This window comes from Bidens hawaiensis, unplaced genomic scaffold, assembly GCF_021521415.1.
Source record: "Bidens hawaiensis isolate Kalapana, Puna unplaced genomic scaffold, B.hawaiensis_p1.1 tig00041722_1, whole genome shotgun sequence".
Taxonomy (NCBI): domain Eukaryota; kingdom Viridiplantae; phylum Streptophyta; class Magnoliopsida; order Asterales; family Asteraceae; genus Bidens; species Bidens hawaiensis.
Genome location: NW_027497389.1, coordinates 123,051 through 136,118, shown reverse-complemented (window position 1 = coordinate 136,118; position 13,068 = coordinate 123,051). Strand labels below are relative to the sequence as shown.

The 13,068-nt window shown below is 31.9% G+C and overlaps 1 protein-coding gene across 1 annotated transcript; it reads left to right on the top strand.

The window, feature by feature from the left end:
* Positions 1-896: 896 nt before the first annotated feature.
* Positions 897-12,327, top strand: LOC143593140 (protein VERNALIZATION 1-like). The gene is made up of 6 exons (XM_077072857.1): positions 897-1,081; positions 7,811-7,883; positions 11,767-11,828; positions 11,913-12,012; positions 12,089-12,130; positions 12,253-12,327. Exons 1-6 carry the CDS (start codon positions 897-899, stop codon positions 12,325-12,327), a joined length of 537 nt encoding a protein of 178 aa, XP_076928972.1.
* The last annotated feature ends 741 nt before the right edge of the window (positions 12,328-13,068 follow it).

The window sequence follows — 13,068 nt, the reverse complement described above, 5'->3', positions numbered from 1 at the left end:
TGTTTTAGTGCTGTAGTTTTTTAATCTTTGTTTGTTTTTTAGGATACTCAAAATCTGATTAACCAAACCCGAAAAACCCCGAATCCGAAAAAACGATGAGAGATTTGGGTTGGGTTTCAGGCCAAGAATTTGAACATTGAAACCCGAATAACCCGACCCAAAAAACCCGAAACTCGAAAAATTAACCTGAAGAATACCCCCATATACATTTAATATTATTTTAATGGGGTTTGTGGAGGTTTTTTGTTGTGGAAGAGAATGATGTTTTTAAGAAAAGTTCGGAATATGATGTGACGATAAAATGACAGTTTGTATAAGTTTGTCGTTGCAGATGTTCATACTATACGTACGTACCTGGCAAACAATACACAAAACATGATCTAGGGCATGTGACTATGCAATTTTATCATTTCTAGTTTCTTTGCTTCGGTTTCGGTTATGGGAGACTGCTACGTGAAAGACTGAAATAAATCTATGTTCGTATTCACTCACTTGGTTTTATAATAGGTTGACTTGGTTTGGTAGACCATAAGTCAAAACCGGATAGCGGGTGACGTGTATTCGTCCAGTAAAAGTGAAAAAAAAAAAAAAAAAAAAAAAAAAAAGCTCGAGGAGATATTTAAGTGACGAGTGCAGAGCAGAGCCACAGTTGTGGAATAAATACTTTGCACTTTGTACTTTGTTCAAACGCATGGCTCAGAGCACCCGATGGGTTGACACGTGGCGCCTCATAAAGCGCCCTTACACCAAGGTTACAAAACTCTTGGTTCACAGCCACCCGGATGGAGCGACACGTGTCTCGTAACAAAACACCCAACCCCGTGTTATTTAATGCTGTGAAGATGCCTCCACCTAGCTTGACCTAAATAAAACTTTTAAGTTAAAAAACAGCAGCTATGGGCAGAGGGAAGGTTGAACTGAAGCGGATCCAGGATAAGGTGAGCCGTCAGGTGTCCTTCACCAAGCGCCGGAATGGACTGATGAAGAAAGCTCATGAGCTCTCTGTGCTGTGTGACGTTGATGTGGCGGTTTTCGTCTTCTCGGGGAAAAACAGGCTCTCTGAGTTTTCTACCGGTGACAGGTACATACTTACATGCTCCGCCCGGGAGACTAATCAAAACCACTGCTTCTTCTTTTATCCTTCTCATGTTAACTTAACTACCAAATATCATACAAATATATATACATGTATCAACCAATGGTTTAAACCGAAAAGAAAATGATTAATTCTCAGCATATTAATATATGTTCTGATCTGGACCTATGGACTGGTAATCCGATATATATATTTAATCTGGTCTGATGTTTGATGTACGAGGATATTTTTCAACATATATATTATATCTTCTTATCCACCAATATTCTAGCTAGTTTCTAATTAAGATGGTGTCTCAGAATCCACATAACTGATCACGGCTGATCGATGCAACGGTAGTAAATATACATGCATGCTAATTCATGTATATATTATCAAACTGTGACACAGATCAGCTATATATCGTCATCGTGCTATACCTCAAGGCGTCTGATGTTATGAAGACGAGACTTATTAAAAAATATTGAGACTAGCTTGGTGGTCTCTCTCACATGACATCTCTAATGATTAATGAATATATATGGATGCCATATTTATCAAATTGCTATTTTTTTAACTGTCTCACTTTAACAACATTTTATTAGCCTTTTTTCCTCTTAACTTAGGGTAAAGTCCTAAAGAAATATGATTTAACATGAAAGATATATAAGCTATATTACTTAACATGAAAGATATATAAGCTATATTACTTAACATGAAAGATATATAAGCTATATTACTTTCCATATAAGCTACTTAAATAACTTTTTCTAAAGTTTGCAAAGTTTTAAGATGGTTTTATTGTTGTAAGTTTAGTTGTAAATGATTAAAACTCTAAAACATTTTTGACGAATGATGATTGTTTAAAGCAATTGAGATGTCATAACTGATTTATTTCTCTATTGTTCAACTAATATTAAAAATCTCATAGCAATTAACACTAACAAGACATTCTTGCCATTTGATGATTTTTCTTTTCAAAATAAACTAGTGGGTTTGAACACATGAGCTGCGATGAGGACACGTTGGAAATCCAGTCTGTATTAATTGGCTTGTTGCGGTAACAACAGAGCATGATCAACGCTAAGAACTTAAAATCGAATATTAGTACCTATGTAAGTATCGGCACAGCTCGCCACCAAATTTATACCAGAACTGAGAAGAAAAATTAAAAACACATACATTCTTAGCTTTTTAAAATATAAAAAATTGAAAACCAAAAACCATGTAACTAAATCTCAAAAATTACCAAAAAGTGGCCAACATTTAGATGACAAAAGTTTCGTGATCATTTTTTTTTCCATTTCTCATAAAAGAAAAGTTTACTTAAAAGATCCGTGTACAAACTTGAAGATAACTTTTATGTTTGCACACTTTTCAATTAATCATTAATTAATAATACAATATAATATAATATAACCCACCTCTTAACCCTCTTAACCCTTGACTTACATATCTACTAGAATATGAATCATACAAATAAATATCTCGTTAAAAAGTTAACCGGAGCATCTTGTTGTACGATACCAAATTATGCATACAATATATATGTGTGAATATCTTTCTCAATTCTAAAATTCAGAACTTGAATTCAAGTCCGGTCATCAAATTTCTTTTGAATTATTAGAACTAGAAGTATTCCATTTTGTATTTGTTTGCGTGCGCGTTTATACAGTGTTATGCATATCATTTCTTGTTGAGATAGTAAAACAAGTAGAATGTGTTTAGTTGTAGGTTAGTATTATAATATCCTATCTAATATTTTCTAGATTATTACTTATACTTTTAAACCTGTTTAAACCTATTGAGAATCCAAAAAATTGTGGCCCAAGAGAGAAAATATTTAACCTTAAAATCTAAGATTATATGTCTGTTAAATTGACTTTGGGAGTTAGATAGTACGTTTGATTGCTATATTGGAGTTGAGATCTGAGAAATTCCCCCAAAAAGAAATTCCAGCTAGGAGACATGAGAAGGCAGCGTACGTAGTAACTTAGTAGGGTTAAAACATTTCCATATAATGATACCATATGGAAATGAGAGATAAGATGGATGCCTTCTAGAATACTTTGTGACTTCCTCGTTTTACTCCCATTTTCTAAGAGAAGCATAATACACAACTTTAACGAATAAAATTTATTGAAGTTTAGGATAACTGCTTCAAATGGTTTGTTAATTATGAGGTTATAAAGTTTATTATTCTTTCATCAATTTATGCAGTGGTGGATCCAGAAATTTTTTTCAGGTGGTGCGCTACTTTTATATGCTTCAATTTTATAGAATCGGGTATACAAAATTCCGGGTCGGTTCGAGGTTCGGGTCGATTCGATGGTTCGGGCAAAGTTCATTACAAACTAACAAATTAAACTAACAAACTAAAACCAAAACTTAACAAATAACTTAATAATTAATAACATCAAGAACAATTAAATATTTAACAAATAAATCTAAACTTACTTTTATAGTGGGAGGATTCTAGGAAGAGTAGTGGAAGGATTCTAGAAAGAGTAACAAGGTTGAGTATGAGGAAGGGAGAGAGATGGCCACCATTTACAAAACAAACAAGTTACCAGGTAATCCAACACTTATAGTATAAATAGAATGGTTTCTTTCTAATTTATAAGGTGGTTCCTCTAATATTTTCTATATATTGTTACACTATTATTTCAAAACCCGGAACCACCCACTTGCACTCTAAATCCTCCATTGAATTTATGTGCCATCATGAAAGGTTTTGGGTTAATGAGACGATAAAATATCCGATTTTACTTTACATGTATCACCCTATTGGTTGTGAACATGAAAGATATTGGGTTCATAACAAATAGTGATATGTCTAATATAACGAAAACATGATCAATTTGAAGGCATCATTTATAGAAGATAGAAAAACTCCATAGTACGTTAGGCACAGTGTCAAGTGGCTTGGGTTAAGTTTTGGATAATTGACCTAGGAGCTCTTTGCTTGTATAACCAAAAATAAATTCGAGAGCTCAACTTGGTAAAACAATCAATATTGGCTGTAATGAGAGGTAAAATACGAAAGTCGCTCCTTAATCATTAGAGTAGTGAAAAAAACCTGATCAAGTATGACGATAATCAACATGGGTGTTTGAGCCACCTTAGGCAGATCCACATCCCTTGGTAAGAATGGTCAGGGCAAACCTCATCAACGACGATGAGTAATAATAATGATGATTATAACACCCTAGACAAATAACATCTATCGTAAAGTAAAGAAAGAAACGGGTTCATAAGAAGTGTCATGTCTCGGATACCACTAACACGTTTTAAGCGCGTAGATTATGGATGAGATAAAATGTCCATAATTAAACATATTTGGATGAAAGTAATTTTGAGTGATCTCTTGAGAAGCATGCACTCATGTAACTAAAATTAACTTTGTTGACATAATAATAATAATAATAATAATAATAATAATAATAATAATAATAATAATAATAATAATAATAATGATGATGATGATGATGATTGAAGTATAGCGTTTTTTTCAACGACGTTTTTTTTAAGTCTACTTACCTATGACGAGATTTCAACGATATTAGTTATTTGGCGTTTTAGTTCTGGCTCGAAAACCCCTTATAAACGAAAAGTCTAAGTAACTCAAATACGGAACTATATTGATTTTTAGATCTCAAACGTAAATGAAGAGTTAGTCTATATATGCTTAATTTTGTAAATAATTAGATTAAACATAAACTGGTTTTGATTAATAAATAAGTAAGATTTAGGTAATAATAGTTGTTATTATTATTATTATTATTATTATTATTATTATTATTATTATTTCAGACGTTGGCAACCAGTTCAACCATCAAACTGTGAAACACCAGAATAACCAAACTACAGAACTGTTTATATATCGAGCCAAATTCAAATATTTTATCTTTTACGTAAAATAATAAAAGCACATCAAGCAAAACAAAAATTATCTATGTTGATATAATGATGCTGACACACATTTGAAGCCATTTGCCTCGCAAACGCTACGTATACTCTGCAAATTTAACGTAATTAAAATGGGTAACAAACTCGTGTCAATACTTTTTTCACTATTTAGGTGAAAATATGTAAAAAACAAAAAACAAAAAACAAAAACGAGTGGAAGAAAAAGGGCTATTGACATTGTTAAGAACATAGTATTATTATAAGCCACGTATATGTCCTGACAACCTATAGTATCATCTTATACAAGAGACATGTTCACTCTTATGAATGCAACCAGGTTTGTTTCTGTATTATGTTTTTGTCATACTTACACTCTTTTGCATGAAAACAAGAAGAATTAATATTTACATGAATGCAATGATGTGATTGATACAGATATTTAGAAATGAACATGTAATATTAATTCTTCTTGTTTGTATACGCGTAAAAGGGTGAATACGATAGACTTTCATTCGACACTTTTAATGCACATGAGTTAGTGATGATTGCTACATGAGCCAACTTTCTCTTTGGATATGTATCATTTGGCTGGTGCGTATGTTTAGAGCTACTGGACATATAATAGCTAGCATGCTTACGATGTGATACACTGATACCCTAACTCAACATAAGAGGCCGGATCTGTGGTAGGCCGCTTGTTGTCTCACATATCAGTTATGAAGTGATTCCGTTACCTCACCATACACTTAATTATCATCCTTAAAAACGTAATTGTATTTCCCATTCTCACTGAAACTCTCTTATCCATCCATGACTCATCGTCATCATCTTGCTGTTACATTATCATATTGTGGTCAACGCTCTTTTGTACACTAACCTTGAGCAACAATGTGAAACCATCTCAATCTCTTAAACATATATAGGAATATTATAAAGTGAAGACTTAAGAGGTTTAAAGATACCTTTCCAGCTATTGGAACTGATATTTGCCACCACTAGCTAGCTAGCATGATAGTGATTCACGTGAGTGAAGGCTTCAGGTACATATCTAATGGAGAGCGGTTTTTATTTAAAAGAAGAATACACAACGTAACTAATCTTAAATAATTTGTTGGTTCGCTCATTAATTGCGAAAGTGATTTTTAAAAGATTTGGTTTTGCAATTTAAAAAGGGATAGCGACGCAGTTTGTTGTCCGCTTGCCTTCTATTTCAATGTAATCACTAGCTTGCTTAATGATAACATATTAAAATGTTTATTTCTCATTAAACTTTCATATAAAATTGAAAAAGTCAACTAATCTATCTAACTATATATTAAAGCAACCCGTTTAGTTATGTTATAACCCATGATCTGATTTTCTTCAAATACAACCATCTTCATATGAAAATAACACTTTATAAAATTTTGAAAAATAAATTATTGTGTGATATGTTTCAAACTAAAGATACTTACCAACTCCACCTAAGTAGTTATTATGTTGAATTTTTGACTTATACATGATATATCGTTAATTCACTTATAATTAATACTAGAAAATCCTTAAACAATTAAGTTAACATCCAATGTTATATTCAAAGAGGCTTTTAGAGATTTATGAATTGTAAAATTTTGTTTATCATTATTAATATCTTATGAATCTATAACGTATGCTATCATGTATATTATTAAATTTAACTTTTTTGTTGTTTTTAACCACCCGTGTATTACACGGGCCGTATCATAGTACATAATGTGTCATTATGCAGGGACTAAACCTTTTGTCAACTTTTTGAAATTATAAATTCAAGAAGATTTGAAACTAAAGCCATAATAGTAGCATAAATTATGCTAATCAATGATTTACTTGTTTTACTCTAGAAAAAAAGGTGATAAAGATTGACAAATTTGAAGAAAAGTCTTGTTTGATAAAATCGAGGCTTTAAACCAAGAACTTTGGTTATGAAAGTTGGGCCAGAACCATCCACACGAATTGATCCTGCTCGTCGAGATCTTTATGTCAGTTGGTTATGGGGCCTTGTTGAAGTGTTTGTGTCCCCGAAACTTTCGTCTTGTATAACTAGTTGAAATTTGAGCATTTTTTTTATCATCTTTCAACATTCTAGTTTTATTGCATTCAAGACTAGAATGTTAAGTGATTCGCAAGGGAGGAAAGTTTTCCTAGTAGCGATTTGCAAGCGAGGCAAGACTAACAACACTCAGAGGTTTAGTCCATGGTCTCCCATCACAAGCCAACGTAGGAGTGTGATCCATATTAATTAATTAGCACCTTGAGGAAAAGTCCTAATAAGAGAATCACAGCACCAAACTTGCACAAATAAGATTCCCAACTTCTTTAAAATATACTAATTTCTTCTACAACACTATAAAACACACACATATGTTAGTTGCATGTGTGAGAACGAGGGGGAGGGAAGGGGGGGGGGGGGGCATTTATGTCCGTTTGTAGGTCCTAATTATTTTCGGACCTCTTTTCTGAACATCACAAACCTACCTCGACAATGCAAAGTTTGGACCTTGAGTTGGTTGAATCCACAAACGATGCTACATGGGCCCCGTTGTGTGTGCTCTAAAAGCAAGGTCATGATCCATTCAAATGTGTTTTCTTAAAACAAGTTTAAATTTAATTTATTACAAAACGGCCAAATACTATATTGGACTACAAAGACGTGCTATGTACTTTTTTAACTATATGTATGTAACCATTACTTGAATGCTATATATCTTCACCAAACAACTTTGCACCTTCAAATTACTACCCAATGTTTGTTAGTGTCATGCTACATAATATAGCCGCTAACCTTGCTTTTATTAACTCGTTAAGCAGCATGCCCGAGATACTTAACCGCTACCAGGACTACAAGCAAGCAGATGAAGCAGTTCGCAAAATTGTACGCGAGGTATGCGAATCAAACATTCTCAAAAATAGTAATTAAGCGTCCCTTAATATATATATATATATATAGAGAGAGAGAGAGAGAGAGAGAGAGAGAAGGGGGGGGGGATATGTAACTCGAAACCCCACTTGAGTGGAGAAACTCTTGAAAACCTGGTTTAACCATATGCTTTTGATTTCTTTTAACATAATGTAATATATGTTCTTATAATCACGTACAACAAGTTATACTATACGCAACATTTTAATTGTTACATAACATATTATGTAACAATTAAAATGTTGCAAATAACAAAACTGGTAGGTATGTCAACTATTTTATTTGGTTTTATTTTGTTTTACGTGATGATATTAACTTATATTATACTGTCTTAAAATGTCAGAAAAAAAAATTGATTTTTACACTAGGTTTTCAAGAGTTTTTACGGATCCGGAGACGCCGGTGTGTAGATATATACATATATACATACATATACACACACACATACACATACATACAGGGGAGAGATATTTTGAGAACCATGTTGAGTTTTAAAAATTTAAGAACTTAATTCCTGGCCATACATTTAATTAAATGGATTGGAATATATGGTTGAGATTAAATCTAACTAAAAAGTCAAATTATAAGAGAATAAAGATGTAAGTGATTACATTAACTTTTACGTCCGTTACACATGTGTAAAAAGTCGACTCGGTACGTAAAAAATTCTGTTGTTTTTTTGCGTAAATATATATATATATATATATATATATATATATATATATATATATATATATAGAGGAGATTTCAAATAAGAACCCCTTTGAGTTTTAAGAACTCGAAAGAACTCAGTGTAACGATTTTTTTTTTCGAATTTTTTACACATGCGTAATATATGTAAGTTACATACACATAAAAAAAAATTCCATAATTTTTTACGCACCGAGTTGACCTTTTCCACATGTGTAACGGACGTAAAAGTTAGTATAACCACTTACATCTTTATTCTCTCTTATACTTTGATTTTTTTGTCAGATTTAATCTCAACCACATATTTTAATCCATTTAATTAAATGTGTGGCCTAGAATGAAGTTTTTAAATTTTTAAAACTCAACATGGTCCTCAAAAGATCCCTCCCATATATATATATATATATATATATATATATATATATATATATATATATATATAGGATGAGTATCATTACAGAACTATTAAATTATTTAAAAACTTGAAGGAACTCTTAATAATTAACGTTTTTATAAAATTTTTTGTATGTTAATAGTATTTGAGTGTAGTTTTATCACTTTTTATATCCATATTTACTACAATTATGAAAATTAGTTTTTACACGTATCTAAATTTTTTTATATATATGTAAATTTGTTATTACAAAAATTTTATACATATGCAAATTTGTGATTTATATATGTAATCAAAAAATTATAAATAAAATATGATAAAACTAGTCTTAAATAATGTTAATATATGAAAAGTTAAAAAAAATATTTAATTGTTAAGAGTTTTTAAAAATATTTAACTTTTTTAGAGTTATGAATAATACCAACATATATATGAAAATATATACACACCGATGCATTACTAGTACTATCTTAAAAAAAGTGTGAAACCATCACCGACATTGGCTCTTTATGAAGTAGTCACTTTCACTTACAAGAAATTGTTTTCACTGCTATATGATATTGTTCATTGACAAATGCAAGTTGTTTAAGCTTTCGGTAGGTCTTGCATGCATAGTACTTTGCCTTTTTATTTCTATTTAGTTTTAAGTTTTACACCTTTACCCTATTATTATTATTATTATTATTATTATTATTATTATTATTATTATTATAAGTTTCTAACTCATCTAACTTTTAAAAAGCAACTTTATTTTTTCTCTAATAATTTGTGTTTATTAGTTTTATTTATAAAAATTAAATACACGGTTTTGATTATTTTAAGTGTTATGATATATATATATATATATATATATATATATATATATATATTACTTTTTAGTATCCTAAACTATACTGTCTTTACAGGACTAATACCATAACTAACCGAACTAATACCGACCGAATAACATAGATACCGATGTTAGTTATTATTAGGACTAGTGCCGATATTTATTTATATGATTTTTGACTCTTATACATAAGCAATATATGTCTTTAACCCATTTAATTTTTTTTTTGTAATTTCTTTATAAAACTTGGCGTTGTTAAATAAAAAAAAAAAAAACTAAATAGTTGTGATTGGTATTTTTTTTTCTCAATGTTCAAATAAAATTATATTAGAAAATGGAGGTGTATTTCAAAAGAGTAAAGTGCCATTTTTATTCTTGAGGTTTACTGATTTATGCGAATTTCATTCAAAATTAATTTTTTTGCATCTGTATCCTTGAGGTTTCACGATTCATGCCAATTTTGTCCAAATCACTAAATTTTTTTATTTTCCATCGTTAAATCATGGGTAGTTCTGTCAATTTCAATGTTTCTTTTATAAAAAGACAAAAAGAAAAAAAAGTGGGCCCTCACTATTAAAATATAAATAACATAATGCTATAAAAAAATTATTTAAAATTAAAATATTAACCAAAATCCAAACTCCGGTGAAATCCATTACCCACCCTTGCCTTCAGATCGTCTTCCTCAACCTCCATCGCTGCTACTTTATTCCGGCCAGCTCCATCGTCGCCACCCACTTAATCCTCCGTCTCACCTCACCCTACAAACTACCGTCTCCGACCAAAGATCTGAACTTGCTCGTCTATCCCTCCTGAATTTCCGGCATCGATCTCCTCTTTCTTCAATCTTCAACAATCGGCACCATTGTTGGCCGAAAAATGGTGGTTTCACTTAGCGAGGAAGATGGTGGTGCTAATGGTGCTCGCCGGAGAAATTTGCCGCCGGAAATTTGGTAGCATGAGGAAGACGATGAATTGAATTTTTCATACTCTAATTTTTTTTGTCAAGTGGGTCCACTATAAATATATAAGTATTAATAATTGAAATAAGTAAAGGAAAAAAAAAGTTAAAAAGACATAAATACCTTTGACTTAATGTTAAAAATAAACGGAGTTAGTGATTTGGACGAAATTGACAAGAATCGTTAAACCAAAAGGGCGCAGATGCAAAAAAATGATTTTTTGGATGAAATTCGCATAAATCAGTAAACATTAAGAACGAAAATGACACTTTACTCATTCCAAAATAAGGCGTTTTTAGCATGGCAAACTATATCAAGTGTTGTTATCGTAATGAAAAGAACCAATATCCATCAAACAACCTAGGTATCGGTGTCGGTATCATTGGGACGGCGTGTATCCAATTTTATGGTTTTTTATTGATATAAAACAGGTGTCGGTATGATTTTATGCATATATCTACTTTATTTTTGGGTTACGTGGGATACTTTATTGACGGTAATTAATTTTAGCTTTGTGAACATCTTCTTAAACAAACTTAGTGGTTTGAACTTCGAATCTTGTAATTTTAGCTCCTTTTTTAAATAAATTAGTTTTAGCGTCTAAGGTTACATGCTACTAATATAATGTCTAATCGTTACAATACTTTTTGCTACAACATGCGGGCACGTTTGCTAGTTTTACAATTTACCACCTTGTTTTGCCTAATTGACTAAAATAAGCAAGGTACCGGAATGCTTGATTATACAGAAAATGAACTAGTATCAATACTTCATATATTTGCACATAATCTCAGCCAATGCAATCGATGCCGGCTTGTAAAAAATCAACATAACTCAGTATATATGCCTTATTTGTAACAAATGTCGAAAAACATAATGAACACTACCCGTAAAGTATAGAGGACTTACGTATCTCACTATGGTATACTTAATTAAAATTCTTATGAATAAAAACTCTGGGAACTTTGACAGGAACTCACACTGCAGGGTAGGGATGTACGGACCGTTGATGAGTTAACACGTATAATCCAACGGTAATCGCACTATATTTAGTTCAAACAATTTGATAGATAAACTGGCTTTCTAAATGGTCTTTGTTTTGCGTGTATGTCTTGCAGGGATCTGAATGAGCACAAGGTTCAACACTCAGATGTAACCGAGCTCTGCCAGTTAGAAAAACAGACCGAAAGCGTTCTCAGACAAGTCAGAACCATAAAGGTGATCTTACCATTTTAAAAAGTTGATCAATGAAGGTATTATAAGTTGATTTACTAATGACTTCTATATTTTGCAGACACAGTTAATGTTAGGAGTGGTCAAAAACCTGCAAGAGGAGGTAGTTATACACCCATTTTAGTTTACAAGTCATCCTAATACGGAAGCTTAATATACCGCAAGTTTAAGATTTTTGAAAGCACTAGCGCATCTAACGACTTTGTAAATTGTATGTTTGAATAGCAAAAGCAACTGAGACAAGAAAAGCAGTTGATGGTAGGAGAGGTAGCAAATGAGTTGCTGATTTTAGAACTTTAAAACTAGACACTGGTTTTGAAGGTGTTGGTATACATCTTTATGATACACTTCTAGAGCTCTAGTGATGTGGTCGCATATTATGACAGCAACAAGTTTGAATAAAAAGTAATGTTGATGGTTAAAGCATCCTCTCGTTTGTAATAGTTTTCTGTTTTCTAGCATCTTTTGTTTCCATCGTACCAGTAAGGCAAGAATGTTGCTTTTCCACTATGTTTTTCTATGTATAATAATGTTTTCTATCTCCAAGACTTGCTCGATCTTATGTCATGTAATGTCTTTCCTAATGGATTGGTTACCCATTTTGCTATAGTCATATCACAATTTCCTCTCAGCGAAGTGAATTTTTAGGAAATGCACTTGGTAAAGAGATGCAAATGTACTTCTAGGTCCTTTTTGAAAGTAGTTAAACAAATAGACTCGCCGAGCGAATTATAAGAAAAATATAATAATGTTTTTTTAGTTCACTCGTATGGCAAGTGAACTTGCTTACAGACAAATCATGGAGTTCGCTTCTTTGACCAACAAACTCGAGTCAACAACAACTCTCGTAAGTCTATGTATGAGAGTTTCTTCCTAGAAAAGAAGTCAAAATGGAGTTCCCTCTCGTTTGACTAACAAGCTGAAGCTATGCTCACTTGCTGCACCAGCGAAGTTATACAATTTGACTAACATACTGAAGCTATGTTCACCAGCGAAACAACTGAAGCTATGCTCACCAGCGAAGTTATAAAATGCACTTCA